The sequence below is a fragment of the Oryctolagus cuniculus genome, chromosome 10 (assembly GCF_964237555.1).
Source record: "Oryctolagus cuniculus chromosome 10, mOryCun1.1, whole genome shotgun sequence".
In the NCBI taxonomy this organism is placed as follows: domain Eukaryota; kingdom Metazoa; phylum Chordata; class Mammalia; order Lagomorpha; family Leporidae; genus Oryctolagus; species Oryctolagus cuniculus.
Window position 1 is genome coordinate 29,792,399 of NC_091441.1, and position 24,471 is coordinate 29,816,869.

Consider the following 24,471-nt stretch of genomic DNA (forward strand, 5'->3'; position numbering starts at 1 on the left):
CTGTAGTTTCCAAATCACAGCCTGTGCCCCAATGCAATTAAATTAGTAACATAGCAGAATAGCAGCACCAGCAGTCCCCAAGTCGATGGTCATATACTGAGATACATGTTTTTAAAGATATAGAATGAAGGCCGGCGCCGCGGCTCACTAGGCTAATCCTCCACCTTGCGGCGCCGGCACACTGGGTTCTAGTCCTGGTCGGGGCGCTGGATTCTGTCCCATTTGCCCCTCTTCCAGGCCAGCTCTCTGCTGTGGCCAGGGAGTGCAGTGGAGGATGGCCCAAGTGCTTGGGCCCTGTACCCCATGGGAGACCAGGATAAGTACCTGGCTCCTGCCATCGGATCAGCGCGGTGCGCCGGCTGCAGTGTACTGGCCGCGGCGGCCATTGGAGGGTGAACCAACGGCAAAGGAAGACCTTTCTCTCTGTCTCTCTCTCTCACTGTCCACTCTGCCTGTCCAAAAAAAAAAAAAAAAAAAAGATATAGAATGAAGAAAATCTCCATGAAAGTTAAAAAACAGAATAGAATGATGAAAATACTTGTCAAATGTGGGTTACAACAAAAGCACGTTTGCCTACTTGGGGAACAAACCATTATTGCTCATTAGTAAATACAGAATATTAATGAGCTAACAGTGTAGTATAATGAGTTAGAAAAATAGTTTTGAATGTAGTGAGTTTAAGAAAGGAAATAATAAAGCTAAGAGCAGATGTTAATAAACAGAGAACAGATACAGCTAGATTAACTAAAGCAGAGGTGCTAAGCTGAATGAATAGACTTAGATTTGCCATGGTTGATGCAGAATAGGAAGACACAAATATATTAGACATGAAAAGGGGGATAGCTGGAGTCAGATTGAGATTTTTAAGCTACAAGAAAGCTATTAATTGCTTTATTTAAATTTGGAAATAGGCCAAGTGTAAAATTTCTAGCAAAATAAATTATCAAATTGGCTTAATGATAATTAGAAACTTGACTAGATTATGATTTTTTAAAAAGGTTATTTATTTATTTGAAAGAGGCAGAGACAGAGAGAGGTCTTTCATGCGCTGGTTCATTCCCCAATTGCCACAACGCCTGGAGCTGCACCGATCTGAAACCAGGAGCCAGGAGCTTCCTCCAGGTCTTCCTCCAGGTGCAGGGGCCCAAGGACTTGGTCCATCTGCTGCTGCTTTCCCAGGCTATAGCAGAGAGCTGGATAGGAAGTGGAGCAGCTGGGACTCAAACCGGCATCCATATGGGATGCCGGCACTGCAGGCAGCGGCCCCTAGATTATGATTGAAAAGCTTAAGTTAATAGTTAGCAAGCTATACCAAAGTGAAATTAAAAATTCCCCAATAAAATGCTGGTCCCTACCCCAAGATGGGCAGGTATTCCCAAACAGGTGAAGAATCCAGTAATTCTAGACTTGAACAAAATGTTAATTAAAAAAATGGAAAAAAGTATTTTGTAAAACACTATAATGTTGGTACCCAGATTGAGTAGGAGGAGTATGAGAAGGAGGCACATACAGGCCGTATCTCACTAATGAATATAACAGGAATTCTAGGCTAAATATTAGCATTTACGTAAAACAAAGCTATAACTAATTGGAGTTTGTCTCAGCCATGTAAGAATGATTAAACATTAGGAAACCTGTAAATGAAATTCTTCATATTAACACATTAAGAGAAAACGCTTATGAAAATCTTGTTGAATTATGGAGGGAGTGGGATAGGGGAGGCCTGATACAATTCAGTATTTGCTCATGACAAAAATTCTTAGAAAACTAGAAAGAGAAGAGAACTTTTTTTAAGGGTATTAGTTTAGAGAATACACAGAAGACTACGTAAGATGTAATTCAGTTCTAGATTAGGTAAAACTAATGGTTGGTAGTAGAAATCAGATTGGGTGAATGTTTGGTGCTGTGGTTAAGATGCCACTTGGAATACCTATAATCCTGTATCAGAGAGCCTGGTTGAGTCCCAGCTGCTCTGTTTCCAATTCAGCTTCCAGTTACCAGTTCAGTGTCATTTCAATGAAAGTTGTAGCATGTGAAAGAGAATTCACTTTATAAATAACAGGGTATGTATTATGTAGTTTTAGTAATTAAGACATGATGGGGTGCCTGCACTGCGGCACAGCTGGGTGAGCAGATGCCCACAGCACCAGCATCCCATATGGGCACTAGTTTGAGTCCTGGCTGCTTCACTTCCGATCCAGCTCCCTGCCAATGCACCTGGGAAAAGCAATGGGAGATGGCCCAAAGTGCTTGGGCCCCTGCCCCAACGTGGGAGACCGAGAAGAGGCTCCTGGCTTCCGCCTGGCCTTTGTGGTCATTTGAGGAGTGAACCAGCAGATAGAAGACCTTTCTCTCTCTGCCTCTGCCTCTCTGTAACTCTGCCTTTCAAATAAATAAATCTTTTAAAAAAATGAACTAAACAGTGTTCGACTTAATGATTTTTGGAAGATCATAGTGCATGAAAGGGTTTTTATAGAAGATTTATTTGAAAGGCAAAGTGACACAGAAGGAGATATTTCTATCTTCTGGCTCACTCCAAAATGGCTGAATAGCCAGGTCTGGGATGGACTGAAGCCAGGGACTCCATCTGATCTCCCATGTGGGTATGGCAAGGGCCTAAGCACGTGTACCAGCCATCTCCTTTCTCTTTAGATGCATTAGCTGGTGCCTGGGTCAGAGGCAGAGCAGCTGGACAGCAGCATTTCTACTCCTTGGTGTATATTCTAAAACTGTGACCTCCTTAGGCTGTTTTTTGATAGACCTGTAGTGGGAAATATATTTTATGTGTGACAACTGAATGGAAGGCTGTTTTCAGAGAATTTTATTGTTTTTGAAAGATAACATTTCTGGATCTACAACAGTGATTTCATGCTCACTAATGATTCATGACCCTTACTTTGGAGAATCAAGTACAACCCTCTGGTGAGATGTTGCTCTTCAGAGTGTGTGTACATTAGGTTCTCTCGGGGGCTTGTTTGGTTAAGCAGTTTGTACCCGAGGAGAACTTTCACATAGTATAAGAAGATACTTTGATGGCACCTCCTAAGAGTGGGACATTGGGAAACTGACTAGTCAAGAGGAAAATGGGCAATGAACTGTAATGAACTCATGTAATGGGATGATGTATGATAGCTAAAATGAATGAACTAGAAGTTAGAATTTATATATATACACACACACACACACACGTATATATTGACATGGATAGTAATAGTGAAAACAAATTGTGAACAGTATTGACTTATATGTACATTTTTAAAATTTGTAAACTTGTGTGGCTGCAGTGGCAAACATCAGGATAGTGATTATCTCTGAGAAGTAAGGAAACGAGATCAGACAGGTGTGCATAAGAACTTTAGCTGTATCCATCAAGTCTTAATATCTAATCAAATACTGCAAAATACAGTCAGGTGTTTACCCTGTTGGTTCATGACCAAGTGCCTGGGTTTGAGTCCTGCCTCTGGCTCCTGTTTGCAGCTTCATGCCTAATGCAGACCCTAGGAGGTAGTGACTCGAGTAGTTGGATTCCTGTTGCTCATGTGAGAGACCTGGACTGAATTCTTGTTTTCTGTTTAGGGCAGTAGGGAGTGAACCAGCAAATGAGAGCTCTCTCACTCTGTCTCTCTCAATTTTTTTTTTTTTTTAAATATTAAGATCTGACAGCTGGATGGAATGTATATGGGTTCACCAGAGTGATATTTTTTTGTAAGCTTGAAATGCTTGATTTTTTAAATAATGGGAACATCCTACTCACAATAAAAATTCCTCAAGGAATAAGTAAATTTAACAAGATGTGTGAGGTCTTTATGGAAAAAACTGTACTTTCTAATGGATATGTAGTTCAAAAATTCTTACAATAGGAACACTTTTTGTTCACAAATTTGTATAAATTAATTGTCAAAGTCTGGTAGGGATTTTGTAGAAAGTAATATGCTAAATTTAAAATAACCAACAATATCTTAACATAAATTTGAAAAATGAGGGGGCTTACCTTGGAAAATACCAAGACTAACTAGAAGGCAATGGTAATTAAAATTCTGTGATACTGGTGTTAAATGAGTAAGAACACAGTGAACAGAATGGCCCCCATCAGGTTTTTATTCCATAGGGATTTGATATGTGCAGGAGTGGCATTATTAAAAGGTAGACTTTATTCTATAATGCCGATAAAATAGGCTATCCTCATGGAAGATGATTGAATCACCATCTCCTTAAACAGAAGCAAATTGCTGATCAGAAACCTAAATATGAAAAGTAAAGCTAAAATGTCTATAAGACTGTCTAACAGGGATTGTCTTTATAACTTCAGGGTACTTGTGTCTGGACTTCTGATATGTAACTAATAGTACCTGCCCCACTTGCTTCTTGGATTCAGTGAGCCTATGCTTTCTGACCTAAGTACTCAGTAAAGTCTTCCTGCCATACTTGGGGGCGAGATCGGATTTCTCTATAAAGTAGCAACATTACATCATAAAAGTTTTTACACTGAGCCGGCGCCGTGGCTCAATAGGCTAATCCTCCACCTTGCGGCGCCGGCACACCGGGTTCTAGTCCCGGTTGGGGCGCCGGATTCTGTCCCGGTTGCCCCTCTTCCAGGCCAGCTCTCTGCTATGGCCAGGGAGTGCAGTGGAGGATGGCCCAGGTGCTTGGGCCCTGCACCCCATGGGAGACCAGGAAAAGCACCTGGCTCCTGGCTCCTGCCAGGATCAGCGCGGTGCGCCGGCTGCAGCGGCGGCCATTGGAGGGTGAACCAACGGCAAAGGAAGACCTTTCTCTCTCTGTCTCTCTCTCTCACTGTCCACTCTGCCTGTCAAAAAAAAAAAAAAAAAAAAAAAAAAAAAAAAAGTTTTTACACTGAAGTGCAAATTTGTGTATTTCATAGGACAAAGTGAAAAATCATGCTAAGGATTTGGAGGTTTTTTGCTAATACATAATCAGTGACAGGGCCTACTTATGTCAGAATAAAAACATTAAGAATAGTACAAGACAGCTGGGACTACTGACAGTTGAAGGTCTGCAGAGAAGGTGACCTGTGGTTGAATAAAGCATGCAGAGAATGCCACTGTAAAACTGTTAGAGTTAGTACTAACTTGGAGGTTTTACTTACTAGGTGTTCAGAATAATCAGATCTTTGACCCAACTGAAACTTCCCGATGAGTAACCTCAGAATCCTGGTTTTGCTATGGTACCGTTTTATAAGCTTTCTCATTGAGTGGTGAAGTCTTCTGTTACAATGTGCATTATGTAAGTATCATTTACTATTGGAATTAGAAACATTTAGCATCTGAGCTTAAGTTTTCAGTTCTTGCAATGCTGAAAAAAATTTGAGTAGAGCACTTGGTGCCATAGAAGACATCTGCATATATTCTGTAAATGTCTCATTTACATTTTGATAACTTGGTCATAAATCTAGTTTTCTTTTTTGTTTAATTCCAGTTGTCCAACTTGGAGCACATTATTCCTTTTCAACTTGCATTCCATCTTTATATTTCAGAAATACCGCCTAAATGTATGCTTTGGTTTCTTAAAATAAGAACTCAACTAACTGAAATATGTTAACAGCATTCCTAACAAATACCGTTTTATTAACAAATTTTCCAGAGATAGTGACCATGTTAGCCACCCAGGGTTACTGAGACATGCAAATGTAAAACTGGTAACTGCAAGTGTTCCCTTACTTCCCCGGGGATTATAGCTGCTGCTGTAAGAAATCATGTGGCAGTGCAGGCCACATGGTCATTCGGATGACCCAGAGTAGGCTTACATTTAAGATATTTTCCTCTCTACGAAGAACAAAAATTTTGAAATATTTCATAGGAAACTTGGAAACCCTCAAAAATACATCACAACCCATAAACATTTCTCTTGGCAGGCGTTTGGTAGAGCAATGAAGTTGCCACCTGGCATGCGTGCATCCCATGTTGGAGTTCCTGGGTTCAGATCTCAGCCCAACTTCCAAATCACTTTCCTGCTGATGCGCATTCTTGGAGGCAGCAGGTGGAGGCTCAGCTGTGTGGCTCCATGTGGGAAAGCTGTGTCCAATTCTGGGCTCCTGGTTTTCAGCCAGGCCCAGCTGTAGCTGTTGTGACAGTGGATGGGGGATCTCTCTGCCTGTCTTTCTTCCTTTCAAATAAATTAAAAATTAAAAAACATTTTTACTAACAAAAGTATAACTGTTTATTCTGAGAATCACTTTCATTTTTGTGAGTTTATTTATAAACGTTTATTGACTTTCTTAGGTTAAGTTCTGTTTCAAGATTTGTTTATTTGAAAGGCAGAGTTAACAGAGATAGACTCGCAGACAGAGAGGTCTTGCATCCTCTGGCTCACTCCCCAAATGGCTGTGATGGCCGCGGCTAGCCAAGGCTGAAGCCAGGAGCTTGAAACTCCATCCAGGTCTCCCATGTGGGTGCAGGGGCCCACACACACTTGGGCCATCTTCGCTGTCTTCCCAGGCACATTAGCAGGAAGCTGGATCGGAAGTGGAGCAGCAGGAACTTGAAACAGTGTTTGGGGTACCTGCAACTGCCTTCAACGCCGGTGGCTTTACCCACTTTTCCACAATGCTGGCCAATAATAATTGAGCCAAAAGTGTGGGCACTTTTATGTAGATTGTGTTTATATTTTGCTTTTTCTAACAGTGTTTCAAAAGAAGCAGAGATTACTTAGGCTGTCTCAGACAGATTAATTCTAGGAATACAACTGGTGTGGAGCTGGAGCTTGGACTTGTCCTCAGAAACCAAGCCTGCTTTTGGTTTTTGGAAGATAGGATCCTCTCTGCCTGTCCAGGGCCAGGGCTCTCACTGGTTTGTGCACTGACTAATCTCTGTCCTCAGTCTGCTGTAGTTCTTGCTTGCTCTGGCCTTGTGACCACATGGTTACTGACTTACTAATCAGGCCTATATGAAACTGACCATGTAACTCAGTCCTCAGGTTTGCTCCTCTTTGAAACTTCCAGTCATGGTTACCGTACCACTCAGTTACCTTTGCGTTCTCCTCCCTGACTGTCCACATGCAGTGAGTCAGTAAGACACGTGAGTTGTCTCTGAAATAGTGGAACTTTTACTCCTGTCATTAGCACTAAGTTCTGTCTTGAGCTTTTAAATCTGGGCTGGCCTTGTGCTTCCTGTACTCCGTATTCTAGCGATAACCTAAATTTTTCTTGTAGCTCCTAAAATGTTTCCTGTCTCTAGAAAGCATGTCGAGCTTTCTGCCTGGTGTGCTCTCCAGGTTTCTGCTCTGGTGTCACTCTTGTGACGTGCTGTCAGAGGTGGAATTCATCGGGTTCTCTGTGCTAGGCTGACTGTCAGACGAAGTTAAGGTTCATGTAGTTGGCGCCCCTAGAGCATACTTTGTGGCACAGTGTGGGAATTCAGCCGGGGCCAGAGGGAGCCGGGTATACTTTTTTGCTGCCTCGTAGACCCAAGCTTTTAGTTGGTGGATTATTACATGTATTTGATGGAGTTTTGTTTGCTTTGTTTTGGTGAGATGTAGCTTTATATACTCTAATGCACATTTATGTGTACTCTAGAGTCCATTCCTGCACACAGTTAAATGAGGCGCCTGTCAAGTTCCCATTGTTGTTTCTTTACTTGCTTTATAATTCCCTCCCTCTGAGCGGCGGCACTTTCCCACCCTTTCTACTATATTGCTAAAGAAAAACGCAGGCAGACAGGCAGGCATTGTGACACAGCGTTAAGTTGCTGCCTGAGACCTGCGGCCTTCCATGTCATAGTGCAGTTTGAGTCCTGGTGGTTCTGCTTCTGATCCAGCTCTCTGCTAATGCACCTGAGAAGGCATCAGAACAGATTCTGAGTACTTGGTCCCTGCCACCCACGAGGAGGACCCAGATGGAGTTCCTGGCTCCTGGCTTCAGCCTGGCCCAGCCCTGGTGTTGTGGCCATCTGGGGAGTGAACCAGGAGATGGTAGACCTCTCTCTTTCTCTGCATCTTCCTCCCTCCCTCCCTCCCTCCCTTTCTCTCTCTCTCAATCTGCCTTTCAAATAAATTCATCAGTAATAATCATGAAAAAGAGAGACACAGTGGTGTTATTGACTCCTTTCAGGTTTTTAATGTCCGAACCATGGCTGGAGTCAGTGTTGCCAGTGCAGCACCTTGTGGAGTCCTGTGTTCCTAGGGAAGGGTGCTAGGCCAGGTTTGCGAGGCTGGGCATACCATGCTCCCTCCTCTGGGAGGCCCTTGGGGCAGTCTCCTGAACAGAGCTTGAGGACCCGTTAATTATTTTTCCCTTTTGAGGTGAGTGATGTGATTCCTAATTAGGTTGTGACCATTAATTTCTAGCAAACTGTGTCAAGGTCTGCGAATCTTCAATTAGAAGACCATGTGTTAAAGTGGCGTTAAGAACATCCAAAGTTCTTCCTTGAGGTTGTATTTAACTTTCTTAAGTTTTAAAGTTAATGTATATCTATTATAGCCACCTTACTGTCAGTACCTCAGTAACATTTGTGATTTGATGTCACTGGGGCTCTCATTTTTGTCCTTAAGAAAATAAAAACCAATTTTCCACCCTCCCACCCCAGGCCTGTTCCTCAGCATGTGCCTAGATGTATTTCCAGGGCTGCCTGCAAGTTGTGGGCGGATGCCTTTAGGTTAATATCTTTCGGTCAGTCGCAACTTCCTTCCTAAAGAAGTTAAAGGTTTGGTGAAGTTATTTAGTTTTACTTTTTTTTTAAGGATTTTTTTTTTTAATTACTTATTTGAAAGGTAGAGTTGGAGGGGAAGAGGGAGAGGGGGGAGGGGGAGCGGGAGTGCTTCCATCCACTGGTTTATTCCTCAAATGGCTACGATGGCTGGGGATGGGCCAGGCTGAAGCCAGGAGCCTAGAGCTTCTTCTGGGTCTCCCATGTGTGTGCAGGGACCCAAGTACTTGGGCCATCTTCCGTTGCTCTCCCATGCCCGTTAGCAGAGAGCTGGATGGGAAGTAGAGCAGCCTGGTCTGCTGTCCTTGCAGGTGGAGGTTTAAGCTGCTGAGCTACAATGCTGGCTCCTGGAGAAGTTCTTAAATGAAAACATCTGTTTAAGGAACTTCTTAATGGAACTTTCCAGACACATTTAAAATTTTTTCGAATTAAGTTCATAGACATGATTTTTAAAAGATTTATTAGAGAGAAAGATCTTTATTTGCTGGCTCATTCCCCAGGTACCTGCAAAAACTTGGGCTGGGACTGAAGGTGCTCAGTGCAGATCTTTCACATGGGTGTCAAGGGACCCAAGTTCTTGAGCCATCGTTTATCTCCCAGGTGCATTAGCAAGAAGCTGGATCAGAATTGGAGTAGCCAGGATTTGAACCAGGCACTCTGATATGGGATGCGGGCATCCCAAGAGGTGGCTTAACCCATTCCACCACAATGCCCATCCTGTACAAAAACTTTAAATATTCAGTTTCATGAGTTTTCATAATTGTGTGCTCACGTCCTTCCTGGCTTGTCATGTGAGAAAGGTCCTTTGTGCCTTGTTGAGCATCCTGTTCCCTTCCCCAGTGCCTCTGAGACCGTCCTTGAGCTTGTATCACCTGCTTGGAGTCGCACAGTGGATGCTCTGTTTGGTATCTTTTGCGCAACATATTTTCCTTTATGTGAATATACCATTTTTTGATATTTTGGCTGGATATGATTATAAATATTCTTGTACAGGTCTCTGTGGACCTGTTACCATTTTTCTTGTATATATGTCTAGGAGGGAGTTGTGATGCAGGCTAGATGGGTGTGTAGGAGCTTGCTGATTTTTCCAGAGGCGCTGTGCCATTTCATACTGAATTCGGCAATGTGTGAAGACTCCGTTTGCTCCATCTAGTAGGCTAAGGTCCCCAGAGATATTCAGGTTTTGTGGGTGTGATGAAGTTAAGGGTCTTGAGATGGGTCGATTATCTCAGGTTATCTGCCTGGGCCTAAGCGTAATCTCAGGTGTCCTTACTAGAGGGTGGTAGTGAGAGATCTGACTGTGGGAGGGGAGAAGGCAGTGTGACAGTAGAAGCAGAGATTGGGTGATTGAAGATGGAGGAAAGGGAGCAAGCTAAGGAGTAGAGGCAGCCACTAGAAGCTGAAAAAGACAAGAGGAGACTTAAAGGTCCAGTCTTGCTAACACCTTGACTTTACAATTAAAACTGACTTTTGTAATTTTGTGTTTGAAGAAACTGAGCTTGCGGTTTCTTTTTTTTCTTATCGGTAGTGACAATGCTCATATTTCATGTTAACGTCCTCACCAGCATGTGGTACTGTCAGGAAATCTTTAAACCATTTTAGGTGGTTTGAAACAGCATTGTATTGTGGTTTTAATTTGTGTTTTTCTGATGATTGGTGACATTAAACACCTCTTAATGTGCTCCTTTTCCTTTCATGAAATGCCTCTAGTTAATTCTTTAAATCTTTTTTTAATTTCTTTTAAATTTTTATTTATTTATTTATTTTGACAGGCAGAGTAGACAGTGAGAGAGAGACGGAGAGAAAGGTCTTCTTTTGCTGCTGGTTCACCCTCCAATGGCCGCCGCGGCCAGTGCGCTGCGCTGATCCGATGGCAGGAGCCAGGTGCTTCTCCTGGTCTCCCATGCGGGTGCAGGGCCCAAGGACTTGGCCCATCCTCCACTGCACTCCCTGGCCACAGCAGAGAGCTGGCCTGGAAGAGGGGCAACCGGGACAGAATCTGGCGCCCCGACCGGGACTAGAACCCGGTGTGCCGGCACCGCTAGGTGGAGGATTAGCCTAGTGAGCCGCGGCGCCGGCCAATTCTTTAAATCTAACAAGTAATTGAGTTCATTTTTTACATTTAATTTTTAAAATAAGATTATTTATTTGAAAGAGTTACAGAGGAGGAGAGAGAGATCTTCGATTTGCTGGTTCACTCCCATGGCCGCAAAGGCCAGCGCTGGACCAGGCTTAATACAGGAGCTTCTACAGATCTCCCATGTGGGTGCAGGTGCCCAAGCACTTGAGCCATCCTCTGCTGCTTTCCTGGGCACATTAGCAGGGAGCTGGATTGGAAGCGGAGTAAACTGCTGCCTGTATGGGATGCTGGTGCCACAGGTGGTGGCTTTACCTGCTATGCCACAACACTGGCTTCCATTTAAAAAATTTGATTTGTGTTTATATATATATATTCTATAGTGGTTCTTAATCAGATATATGAACTATAAAAAACTTTCCCTGGTCTACTCATTTTTCACTGGTATTTTTTTGATACGCATATGTTTTTCATTTTTATTTGAAAGACATATTTTATTTGAAAGGCAGAGCAAGAGACAAGAGATAGATCTTGTATTTGCTGGCTAACTTCCCATATGCCCACAATAGCCAGAACTGAGCCATGGTGAAGCCAGGAGCCCAGCACTCCATCTAGTCTGCTGTGTGGATAGCAGGGGCCCATGTACTCAGGCCATTATCACCTGGCTTCCTTTTAGGGTCTGCGTTAGCAGGAAGAAGGAAGCAGGAAGAGCTGGGAACCCCAGTACTCTGATAAGGGGTGACTGTGTCCCAAGTTGTGTCTTCACTGCTGTACTCAAACCCACTGACAACCTTATTTTTAATTTTGATAGTTTGCTTTTTTTCTTTCTGGTTTTTGTTTTTTAATGTCTTGATGTCATGAAAATATCAGGCCTTTTTCCTCCCAAGATCTCAAGATGTTTTCCCAGCAAGGATGGTATGAAATAGTAGTTGAGGTTTATTATCTTTCAGATTGTGTAGAAATTGTTGAAAATAGACTGACTTGGTGCCTTGGTGGAAATTGGGTTTCTATTTCTAGATGCCGTTCCTTTCCATTGATCCATTGGTTTTCTTTTTCTTCCTTTTTTTTTTGCTTATGTGCAGTCTCTATCGATAATAAGGATTTTTAGTAAATCTTGAAATAAAGAGGTGAAAGTCTTCATGTTTCCTTTTGTCAATATTAGTCATTTTATATATTTTTTCTTTATTTTAATATCAAGTTATTAAAAGAAAATAAAAAACCTGGTGTGTGGTGGGTGTTGTGGTTCAGCTTAATAGTAGTCTGAGTCCTGGCTGCTGTTCTGCCAGTGCGGCTTCCTGCTCATGCGCACCTGGGAGGCAGCAGGTGATGACTGGGGTCCCTGCCGTCCGTGTGGGAGACGTGGATTGGAATCCATTCTCCTGACTTGTGCCTGGCACAGCCCTCAGGCATTTGAGGAGAGAACCAAGAAAAGAAGAAGTTGTGGTACTAAGAGGTAGGGGCTCCCTCCCAGAGAGAGAAGGAAGTTCCTAGGACAACTGTAACCCAGCAGGGTGATGAGTATTGGTTTGGTTTGGAGTGGGTGAACACAGGGCTATAGGATATGAGGGTTCTATGAATAAGGAGAGCTAATTGCTTGCTGATGTTTTTGACTAAGAAACATTTAATTGAAGAACTGGGACAGAGTGTGGGAAGAATTTGTGGTAAATACATAGAAAGCCAATGAAAGATAAGAAAACTCTGGGAAAGCAAAAATGTATAAGAAGAAACATAGTTTGCTCAATCTCATCAAGTAACAATATTATATACATAATTATTTAATTACAATTGGGAGCTAATTCTCACAAGAAGGCAAGTATGTGATAAAAGGAAGCTAATCCTCATTTTTCATAGAAATATCAAAAGATAATACCTTACCTTGTAATTGCAGGTGCGATAAGCCTGTAGCGTAGGTATAAATATAACATGAAAATACTTTTATAAATTGCACTTTGGTATGGAAGAGAAACTGTTTCAACTTTACTCACACTATTGCTTGGATGAAAATGAAGACATGTTCAAAAAGAGGTTAAATTAGGCATCCCGCTAAAGGCAGGTGAAGGTGAACCAGACCTTTTTTCCACAGGCTCTGTTTACCTTTAAATTTTTTTTAAGATTTTTTTTTTTTATTTGAAAGAGTGACTCAGATCTTCGATCAACTCATTCACTCTCTACCTAGCTCCAGTAGCCAAGGCTGGGCCAGGTGTGGCACAGGAGTGGCAGGAGCCTAAGCACTTGCTTTCCCACATGCAGTAGCAGGGAGCTGGATGATAAGCAGAGCAACCAGGGCTCAACCAGCATTTATGTGAGAGGCCGGTGTTGCATGTAGTGGCTTAACCTGCTGGGCCACATTGTGAGTTCCCTACCTTTATTTCTTTATTCTTGTTTTTACTTTGGACTTCATGCATTTTCCCTTCTTAAAACTTTATTTCTAATATAATTCTATTTTTTTAAAATGCTTATTTGAAAAGAGAGAGTAATTGATCAATCTTCCATCCACTTATTCACTCCCCAAATGGTTACAACAACCCCAGCCCAGATGCCAAGAGCCAGGAACTCCATCCCATCTTAAAACTTTGAATTTTGTTTTATGATACTTACTTAGTTATGAAAGTTTAAAATTTTGGCAAGAGTGGGCTTGTACTTTTTAAGTGTATTTTTGTTAGGTCTTTTGAGAACAAATTGAAGCCCTATAAATGAAAACAACTTTGTTTTTGTAAAAAATATTTTAACCATTGATACTATTAAGAGTTTAAATATGAAGTCATATTGATAGGGATAATAATGTTCAGAAAGATTTTACTTGTAGGGGCTGGTGTTGTGGCATGGCAGATTTGGCGGCTGTCTGCAATGCTGGCATTCCATATGGGTGCTGCTCCACTTACTGTCCAACCCCCTGCTAACATGCCTAGCCTGGGAAAGTGGCAGTGGACTTGGATCCTTGTGTCTGCATGGGAGACCTGGATGAAACTCCTGGCTTTGGTCTGGCCAGCCTTTGCCATTGCGGTCATTTGGGGAGTAAGCCAGCAGATGGAAGATCTCTCTAAAGGATTTTATTTGCAGAATTACTGTATTTGTCCATAAGACTTTGGTACTTGTAGTAACATTGTCTTTGTTTCTGAAGAGCCTGTTTCTGCAGACCATTTAAATTAGTAAAGACAATATTTTCATGGTTGTAAAAGTAATAATTTGAAACATCTGTCTCTTTTTTTTAATTTTATTTATTTGAGAGGTAGAGTTAAAGACAGAGAGACAGAGAAAGAGGTCTTCCATCCACTGGTTCACTCCCCAAATTGCCACAACGGCCAGAGCTGTGGTGATCCGAAGCCAGGAACTTCTTCCAGGTCGCCCATGCGGGTGCAGGGGCCCAAGTGCTGGGGCCATCTTGTACTGCTTTCCCAGGCCATAGCAGAGAGCTGGAACAGAAGAGGGACAGCCAGGACTAGAACCAGCGCCCATATGGGATGCCGGCACTGCAGGCAGAGGATTAACCCACTGTGCCACCGTGCCAGCCCCTGTATGATTTTTTAGTTTTCCTTCTATAATGTGTTGATTTTTAGTTAAATTTAAAATTAGTCTCATATGATCCTTTCAATATCTTTTCTAGGCTAGCTACAGGAGGCTCTTTTCGCAGTGTGGTCCGCCTCTTGTGAGAGCATGTCGTCCATCTTGCCGTTCACTCCGCCAGTGGTGAAGAGACTGCTGGGGTGGAAGAAGTCGGCCGGTGGCTCTGGAGGAGCGGGAGGAGGGGAGCAGAATGGCCAGGAAGAGAAGTGGTGTGAGAAGGCCGTGAAGAGTCTGGTGAAGAAGCTGAAGAAAACGGGACGACTAGATGAGCTTGAGAAAGCCATCACCACTCAGAATTGTAATACTAAATGTGTCACCATACCAAGGTGAGTGTCGTTAGTGAAGTCGGGGTGACCTTACTGTTGAAAACGCTTGCAGGAATTGAATGAATATGCTGTTTTTAACCTGTCATCAATTTTGTTTTACCAGTTAAGACTTGTTGATTTTACAAATCATTTTCTTGAGCAGTGAGAAGATTTGATCAAGCAGAATAAGGTACTTAGAGTTTCAGCATTACTTCCAAGAAGAAGCAGTAGCGAGAGCAGTCCTTAGAGGTCGGGGGTGGTAGTCAGAACCTGTCTGGAAGATAAGCCCCATACCGACGAGGCTCAGGTTTTCGGCATGTAGAATCACTTACAGGGAAGCACCACTATTAGAAGCGTTGCTCTTTAAACAGTGGTGGGTGGTTTTTAAATGTTTCATGACTTTTGTACATTATAGGGTTTTGGGGAAGTGTCAAAAATGTGGGATTCTCTAAAATGATTGTTTGTGATCATACATTTGGGCTAGTGTCTATAGCATGTGAAACTAATATGCTTGACATATTCCGGGTGAACTTTGAGAAACATACTACCGATGCTTGTAGATCACAGACCTCGATAACACCAGCCTCACTGCAAACACTAACAGTAGGGTATTTGCTGCCTCAGTTGGTAGACTGTGATCTCTTTTTACCTTACTTCTTTCAGATATATCTTAAATAAGGACCGTTTTTGTCAGTTAAGTCTTGTGTTTTCCAAATGCTTGAGTGCCAGCTATGTGTGAGGCACTATTTCTAGACAGGAAAGAACAAAACCCCAAGTTCCTGCTCTCCTCCTGGGCAAGCACACACAGTGAACAGGAAGGAAACAAACTCTGATTGACCACGGGTGTGAGTGCAAAGGAGACCAGGGTGGTGACAGGCTAGGGAGTGACTGCAGGACGAAAAGCAGCTCTGCTTGGGCTGTGATGTTGAGCTGAGCGCTGCGGGAGCAGCAGGGAGCTGAGGGAAGAGGCCTCCAGGCAGGGAAAGAGCAGGGTGAAGGCTGGGAGGGGGAAGTGGCTGTTTGGACTGGAGGACTGGGAAGGAGCCCTCTGGATGGAGAGTCCAAAATGTGGAAAGAGTTTGATTATGTGAGTGTTGGACACTGAATATAATGGGAAGCAGATAAGGCATTTGTTTAATCACTTTTTAAAGGATGTAAACATTTTACATTTTACAAGATCATTCTGGCTGCTGGAGAGATGCTGGGGGGAATAGGTGTGTGTGTGTGTGTGTGTGTGTGTGTGTGTGGTGTAAAGGCGGACAGAAGCAGGGCAGTTAGGAAGCTGTTAAGAGTTGTATAAATTTAAGATGATGGAAGCTGAGTGGTGTGGCTGTGCACTGGCATGGGAAGTGAACAGATTGGGCATGTGTTTTGGAAGTCGAGCTGATGGGACTTGCTAGTAAATTGGCTAGGGACAAGTCATGCTGTATTTGTTAATTTTTCTTAGCATAGTGGTTGGCATTTCAGTTCAGTAAACATAAAACGCCCATGGCATGCCTGGTAAGTTCCTCCTCCCCAGGGTTAAAATATATTCCTCGCTTTTGAGTTGCCTCTGGTAGAGGAGATAAGCTGAAAAGATAATTTCACGAGGTGTGGTGGGTGTGAGGTAGGTGTAGGTCCAGAGACTGCTTCTGGAGGAGTAATAGCGAGTGGGGTCTTGGTGGTGTGGAGGAGGAACTTGAAGCCCATTTCCTTGAGAGCAGTGTGTGTGAGGTATGCAGATGGTGTAGGTGGGATTCTTGCTGAAGGGTCCCAAACAGGCTGGTGTCCTTTGAGGGCACAGGGAGGGGTGGGAGGTGGCAGGGGTGAGTCTCTATAGGCTGTAAAGTGACAGCATGCCGTGTGTGCTGGGGCATTCACACAGCTGAGTGTGGTCGCTGAGGGCAGAGTCCTCAGAGCGTCTTAGGGCCAGGAGGCTCCGAACTCAGTTGGATTTCAGGTTCCTTGTCTGGCTGTAGTGAGGAAACTGGTTGTGAGGCTGTCAAGAGTAGAGATAGCGTGGGGCAGGTGCTGTGGCATAGCTGTAGGGCTGCTGCCTGCAGTGCTGGCATTCCGTATGGGCGCCAGTTCGAGTCCTGGCTGCTCCGCTTCCAATCCAGCTCTCTGCTGTGGCCTGGGAAGGCAGTGGAGAATGGCCCAAGTCCTTGGGCCCCTGCACCCACGTGGGAAGACCCAGAAGAAGCTCCTGACTTTGGATCGGCACAGCTTCGGCCATAGTGGCCGATTGGGGAGTGAAACGGTGGATGGAAGACCTCCCTCCCTCCCTCCCTCTCTCCCTCCCTCTCTTTTTTTCTCTCTCTGCCTCTCCTTCTCTTTCTGTGTAACTCTGACTTTCAAATAAATAAATAAATATTTAAAATGTATTTTAAAAATGTATTTATTTATTAAAAAAAAGAGTAGAGGCAGGGAGACCAGTTAGTGGGTGTCCACCTCATCAGAGGGTACTCTGGGGCACAGAGATGGAGTTTCTGGACAGCTGTGGCTAAGGCTCAGCTTAGCACTGCAGTGGTTTTCCAGAGCGGAGCCCGAGAGCGGACTGTTTTAAGCGCCTGATGGTGAAAGTGAACTGTGGGAGGCATTTGAACCACAGAGGTCACCTCGGTCACGTGTCTTTCTCTCATTTTTTCATGCTTTTTACAGCCTCGTATAGAGCTTTCTTTTCATATTCTAGAGCTTTTTCATAAATTATTTTCATTATCAAAATTTTCTTTAATTTTAGAAACTTGTTTATATTCTTTGAGTTTTTTATGCTGAAAGTGTAGATTTTTGGGGACTGTCATTGGGGCATAGCAGGTTAAGCTGCCATTTTGCAATGCTAGCATCCCATATTGGTTCAAGTCTGGCTGCTCTGCTTTGGATCCAGCTCCTTGCTAATGTGTGGGAAAGCAACAAGTGTTGGCCCAAGTGCTTGGGCCCCTGCCACCCATGTAGAAGACCCAGATGGAGTTCCGGGCTCCTAGCGTTGGCCTAGCCAAGTATTGATTGTTGGAGCCATTTGAAGAGTGAACCAATGGATAGAAGATCTCTTTCCTTCTTTCTCTGTCACACTGCCTTTCAAAGAATTAAGTAAATTTTTGTAGATCTAAAATGTAGATTTTGTTAGTATGAATTGTTGTCTATCAGAAAGTTTGGCTTCTTACACTGTAGTTGGGTGCCATATAAAGTATATGGCTGTGTCTTTAGTAATTTTACATTATCTTAGATTATTAGTCATTTCTTAACTAGTAAACATCCTTAAATCTTAGTTGTATTTCAGTTAACTTGTTTATGGAGTGTAAAAGATTGGAAGTGAGGCTAGGAAACAGTTATTTAAGCTGTAATACAAATTGATTTAATGTAAGCTTATTTACTTAAAATTGCAAGTGTTAATATTTTATGATTTTATAAATCTAAAATAAGTTTCATCGATATTATCATGATACATAAATTACCTAATTTTTTTTTTATTTGACAGATAGTGTTAGACAGTGAGACAGAGAGAAAGCTCTTTCGTTGGTTCACTCCCCAAATGGCCGCCACGTCCGGTGCTGTGCGAATCCGAAGCCAGGAGCCAGGTGCTTCCTCCTGGTCTCCCGTGCGGGTACAGGGCGCAAGCACTTGGGCCATCCTCTACTGCCTTCCCGGGCCACAGCAGAGAGCTGGACTGGAAGAGGAGCAGCAGGCACAAGAACTCGGCGCCCATATGAGATGCCAGCACCGCAGGTGGAGGATCAACCAAGTGAGCCACGGCACCAGCCCCAAAATTACCTAATTTTAAGTAGTGGTTTGGGGTTTGTATTGTGGCACAGTGGGTTAAGCCATTGCCTGTGGTGCTGGCATCCCATATTAGTGCCATTTTGAGTCCTAGCTGCTCCACTTCTGATCCAGCTCCCTGCTACTGCACCTGGGAAGGCAGCAGAGGATGCCCCAAGTCCTTGGACCCCTGCCACCTACATGGAGACCCGGATGGAAAAGAAGTCTGGCCCAGTCCTGACTGTTCTGGTCATTTGGGGAGTGAACCAGTAGGTGGAAGAGTCATATTCTCTCTCTCTCTCTCTCTCTCTCTCTCTCTGTCACTCTGCCTTTCAAGAAAATAAATTTTTTTTTTAAATGGCTAATGTTGTCTGTTAAAATGCCAGTTTTGTTGTCTCAAGAATTTCCTCCTACCCTCCCACTTGACCCCTCTTTTTAGAGTGGGATTGAAGCTAGGACAGAACAGTCCTGGCTTTAAGAAGGTCTGAAGCTGCGGTTAGATACATGTCGTCGTTGATTCCTTTCACTGTTGTATGTGAAGAGACAAAGTAATTCAGAAGTGGAACTTGCCTGTTAAGCTGCAGTGAGCTAAGTAATACAGAGTTGAAGCTTTTCCATCTCACACATTTTTGAGACTGGGGAATGTGTGATATCTCAATCATAAAATCAGAATCACGATTGATATTTTTGTAAGGATCACATAAGAAGGAAGATTGACTTTGAACACATAATTTACAGTGAAACAGGATTGAAAATCTATGGGAACGGAGTTTTGTGAAGTTAAAAGCAAGGCACCTTGGGCCCCAAAATGGCAGTTTTGTAATATCTGTTACGCATAAATGTGTAGGGACACAGACTTTATTTTCATAATCATAAATTATAAAGGCTTTCCTAAAGTGATGTCTTGACCATGTAAGCACATTTTTCATCTTTCATCCTTAGGAAACAAAGAATATGGTGATATTTCTGATGTTTATTTCAGTATTTTTTATCATAGCAAAGAACTAGAAACCACCAGTTCTAAACCTTTGTTTCTTGAATGCTAATAATAAAAAAAAATTGAACTCATTTAATACTCAACTAAACAAAGACACTAAAAGAAGTGTTCATACCAATCTCCAGTATGAAGAGAAGTCAGCTTCTGTTTATATAGATGTCACTGGACTTTTTTTTCTTTAAGATTTATTTATTTATTGGTGAGGGGAGAGCACAGAGCACATGAGCGCTCTTCCATCTTCTGGTTCACTCCTCAGATGGCTGGAGTGGCTGGAGCTGGCCTGATCTGAAGCCAGGAGACACTTGCAGGTCCCCCACATCAGTTCAGGAGCCTGAGCCGAGCATTTGGGGCATCTTCTGCAGCCAGGGCTTTGAACCAGCACCCTCATGGGATTCCAGTGTCACAGGCGGCAGCTTCACCCACTGTGCAGCGACACTAGCCCCATCAATCTCACTTATAAACATAAATCCAAAAATTGAGTATCAGGATAGACATTTGGCACAGTGGTTAAGATGCCACCTAGGATACCCACAGCGCATACAAGAGTGCCTGGGTTTGCGTTCCAACTCTGCTTTCATTCTAGCTTCCTGCTAATGCTCACCCTGTGATGGCTCAAGTACTTGGGTTCTGGGCTCACTCTTGGGAGACCAGGATGGAATTCCCAGCTCCTGGCTCTTGCTTTTGACTTGGCTCTGTGCCAGCGGTGGGGGTATTTGGAGAGTGAACCAGCACATGAGAAATCTCTCTGTCCCTTTCACATAAATTGTCTTTTAAGTTATATATGTATTTAAAGATTTATTTATTTGAAAGAGAGACATAAGAGATCTTCCATCTGCTGGTTCACTCCCTAGAGGGTCCCAACATCCAGGTTGAAGCCAGGAGCTTCATCTGGGCCTCCCACATGGATGGCAGGGGCCCAAGCACTTGGGCCATCTTCTACTGCCTTTTATCAGCCCGTTAGCAGGGAGCTGGAGGATCAGAGGTGGAGCAAACAGCACATGAACTTTTTCCCATGCCGGTGTCTCAGGCGGTCGCTTTACCTGCTGCAACACCGGAATGCCAGCCTCTTTTTATGTTATAAATATCAGAAACAAGAATTCAGTGGTTTATTAAAAACAAAACCACAAAAACATAAGTAGGGAAGGTTTATCTCAGGCATTCATGATTGATTAAACTGTAGGAAGTCTGTTTATGTGGGATACCACACATATTTAAGAAGAACTTTATGATCGTCTTGATGGATCTAGAAAATGCTTTCTATAATATTTACTATTCTTGGTAACAAGATAGAAATAGGCATTTTCTTAGTTTGCAAAGTATACATCTGGAAATGTTATACTTAATCATTAAACTTTGGAAGTCAAATTAATAGTGGTTACTTAATTGATGACCTAAATATTTTTCCCTAATACTCGTGTTTGTATGTAAAACTGTATTTTATGTTTATACCCTGCATAATTAAATATTTAAGTGGGATTTTTAAGCAGGTTAATTGTCTTACTTAAGACTTGATTATCGAGGCTGTTGCTGTGGCATAGTGGGTAAAGCCAGTGCCTGCAGTGCCGGCATCCTATATGGGTGCCAGTTCGAGTCCTGGCTGCTCCACTTCTGATCCAGCTCTCTGCTATGGCCTGGGAAAGCAGTAGAAGATGGCCCAAGTCCTTGGGCCCCTGCACCTGCATGGGAGACCTGGAAGAAGCTTCTGGCTCTTGGCTTCGGATCAGTCCAGCTCTGGCTGTTGCGGCCATTTGGGGAATGAACCAGAGGAAGACTTGCCTCTGCCTCTAGTAACTATGCCTTTCAAATAATAAATAAATAAATCATATATACATATGTATTTATATATATTCTGGGTATCAGTCTTTAGAGAAAAAACTTGATTATGTTTTCATTTCCTTGAAGTCAGTATTTCTGTTAAAGGGCAATTGTTTTCATTTTCTGAGCGTTCTCTTTTATGACTTTCTGCTTTCCAAAAGTATGTTACTTAGAAACAAAAAGTACGTGCGCATGATTCAAAAATCAACCACAGATTACACAGTAAAAGAGTAAGTCTCCCACCCACCCTTGTTTTCTTGTCACCCAGTTTCCCTCTTGGGTGACAGTTTTATTATTTGTGTCATAGGTATCTTTTCAGGGTAATATGTTTTTTTTAATGCTGTCATTGACATTTGAATTTTGTTTTGCATCTCCTAAAGTTTTAAACATCAGAGTAATTTAAAATAACTTTATAGGGATTTGTCAGTTTGTGTTTGAGTTTTTATATTCATTTCCTGTTACTTCTCTGGATAATCAGAAACAGCTGAAGAGAAGTCTTTTTGAACCAAAACTGTAATGTTCTTCAGTTCTTTAATTCTTTTTCCTTATTTCAGAAGAGGATGGTTCTCTCGCCTTGTCATTCATACATATAGATGTGTGTGTGTATTGAGGTATGCAGGGAGCACTGTGCTGATGGGCGCTGACTCGGACACTGACGAACCTGTGCTGGAGTCACTTCTTGGTGACTGCTGAGTGTGAGCTCGGGGCAGTGAGCCTGCGCCATCTCGGCAGGATACCTAGTTCTGCATACCACTCTAGGGAAGGTTGTAAACTGTAAAGCTCTGCAGCAGGGATACGTTGATTTGAAATAGTCACAGATACTCCACATCTTCATTCTCCTTCCTTTTATTTTCTCCAGGGAAGCTCACTACATTTTAGATGGCAACTTGTATTGGCTGTGTCTTAGGGAGAGTTTCTGCCACACAGCAGCATATTATGCATAATTGAGTTTACTCAACTGTGCAACAATTATTCGTTAAAGTGAGTTAGAACCATGAAACTTCGTAGATGCAAATTAGAACTTTGAGGTTGTGAATGATGAGCCCTGGGATCCTGAGAAGTGCACTCTGCAGGGCGCTGTGTAAGCCCTTGCCCTTCATCTGGTGCCTGCGTTTACAGTTGTTGATGTTTTGAAAAGGCTTCTCCAGGACCCCGATATTCAGAGCATTTGTGTGTAGATGATACATTCACATGTGTGTGGGGCATATTTGTTACTGTGTCAGAGAAAATACCCACTTGTCCTTTGTACCTTTACAAAATGAATTATACTCAGATTAAGCAGTCTGTGTAATTTTAACAGCTGATGGAGTAGGCAACATCTGCACTTTTCCTTGTCCTTTTAGCTGAATGTATTGGCTGCAGGGACGAGAGTCAGCATTGCTGAAATAATAGGCGTTATAAAAATTAAACCATTTTTGTTTTCCCAATGCTCCTGGTCTCTTTCCAACTTTATGTGGCCCCATTCCAGCTTGCCCGGACCATTCCTATTTGACTGACTACATTCTGAAAAGATGATAATTATTTGGGATGAGATTTAAACATACTATTTACTCCTACCCCTTCCTGTTTTGTGGTAGAGTATTTCCAGGTCTGTGGTCCCCACTGGCAATAAAGTAAATGTATCACTACTCAAGGTGCCTGCAAAGGAGTTAAGTACCACATGTGGACTATGGAGAGGAAACATAATAGTAAACATAAGTTTGGCATGTCCTACATTCTTGCCTTAAATCTTCTTTTGTACTTAGCCTAACATTAAAATGTCTCCAATACTGTATTCTTATTTTTTCCTGTTTCCTCATTTACAGCTTGTGTATTTTGGGGGCAGATTCGAAGCGAGGGGTGAGGAACTTCTGGTCCCTGATGTGGGTGTAGGGGCTCAAGTACTTGGGCCGTCTTCCATTGCTTTCCCAGGTGCATTAGCAGGCAGCTGGATTGAAACTGGAGCAGCTGGGAGCTCCAGCTGGTGCTGGAGGGGGTGGCCTTACCTATTGCATCACAGTGTTGGCCCCCTAATAAGTTCTTAACTTCAAATATTGTTTTAATATATTTTTTTTTGACAGAGTGGACAGTGAGAGAGAGAGAGACAGAGAGAAAGGTCTTCCTTTTCTGTTGGTTCACCCCGCAATGGCCGCTGTGGCCGGCGCACCGCGCTGATCCAAAGCCAGAAGCCAGGTGCTTCTCCTGGTCTCCCATGCAGGTGCAGGGCCCAAGCACTTGGGCTATCCTCCACTGCACTCCTGGGCTACAGCAGAGAGCTGGCCTGGAAGAGGAGCAACTGGGACAGAATCCGGCGCCCCGACCGGGACTAGAACCTGGGGTGCTGGCACCACAGGAGGAGGATTAGCCTATTGAGCCGCGGCGCCGGCCTGTTTCAGTATTTAGTATGGTTTTAGTATGTTCCTTAGATGGTATAGATTTAGATTTCAGGTCTCTCTTGAATTTCTCCATTTTGTCTGTTTTTCTTAATGTGTTTATAATAATTACTTTAAAGACTTGGTCTACAAATTCTAGTGTCTGGATCATATACTTATTTATTATCTATTCATTTTTTAGGTTATCACATTTTCCTACCTCTTCAGATCATGTAATTTTGGTTTTATGTCATATACTGCATATAATATATAAAATTCATGTATTAAGAGTATTCTGTTGGCCGCAATGATGTCTTCCCAAACAGTATTTGACCCTACCAAAGTCAGGTAGATAGCAAGAGAGGCCTATCATCTTACTCTGTAATCAGATTGAATATGGTTGGGACTGGGTTGCCATCCTGATTTTGTGTAGTCTATTACTGGCTTACTCTACCTTTTGTACTGAGATTGTGATTGAAAACCTGGTTGGCTGTCACCTAATTGCCGGGGTGGGGGGGGACCTTTTTTCTGCCAAGGGCCATTTGGATATTTATAACACTAGTTGCAGGCCACACAGAATTCTCAACTTAAAACATTAGCTGCTATAGATGTGTACGAGTCCTGCCTGCAGCTGCCTCGGCAGGGCCAGACCAGATGGTTTTTGCAGGCCTTACACAGCCCATGGGCCGGAGGTTCCCTTCTTGGATCCCACAGACACTGGGAGATTTCCTGTTTACTCTTTCACAGTTTGAGTCTTCACCCCTCAGCTTTAGAATCTGATACTCACTTGAGGGGAGAGGCTCTCATGATTGTCAGAGTTCCACTGTGTAGTCAGTAAAGTTTCTTTTGCCAGATTGAACCCAGTCCTTAGCCTGTGCCTAGAACCTGCAGATGACCCCTGGAGAGGATTGGCAGAGGATTCTCATTTCACCTAGAAAGTGTTCTTTCTGCTGCAGTCTAGGTCGTCTGG

General features: G+C 43.1%; 1 protein-coding gene across 15 annotated transcripts in view; it reads left to right on the plus strand.

The window, feature by feature from the left end:
- The window catches only part of SMAD2 (SMAD family member 2), a 93,497-nt gene that overhangs the window by 19,142 nt on the left and 49,884 nt on the right, over positions 1 to 24,471 (plus strand). For 14 of the 15 annotated variants that reach the window (XM_070050203.1, XM_051851976.2, XM_051851973.2 and 11 more), the window contains one exon: positions 14,342 to 14,627. In XM_070050203.1, the coding sequence (XP_069906304.1) occupies positions 14,392 to 14,627 (236 nt within the window). In that variant the 5' untranslated portion in view covers positions 14,342 to 14,391. Of the gene's footprint in view, positions 1 to 5,110; positions 5,245 to 14,341; positions 14,628 to 24,471 lie in introns of all 15 variants that reach the window. The other variant, XM_002713521.5, reaches the window with a different exon arrangement.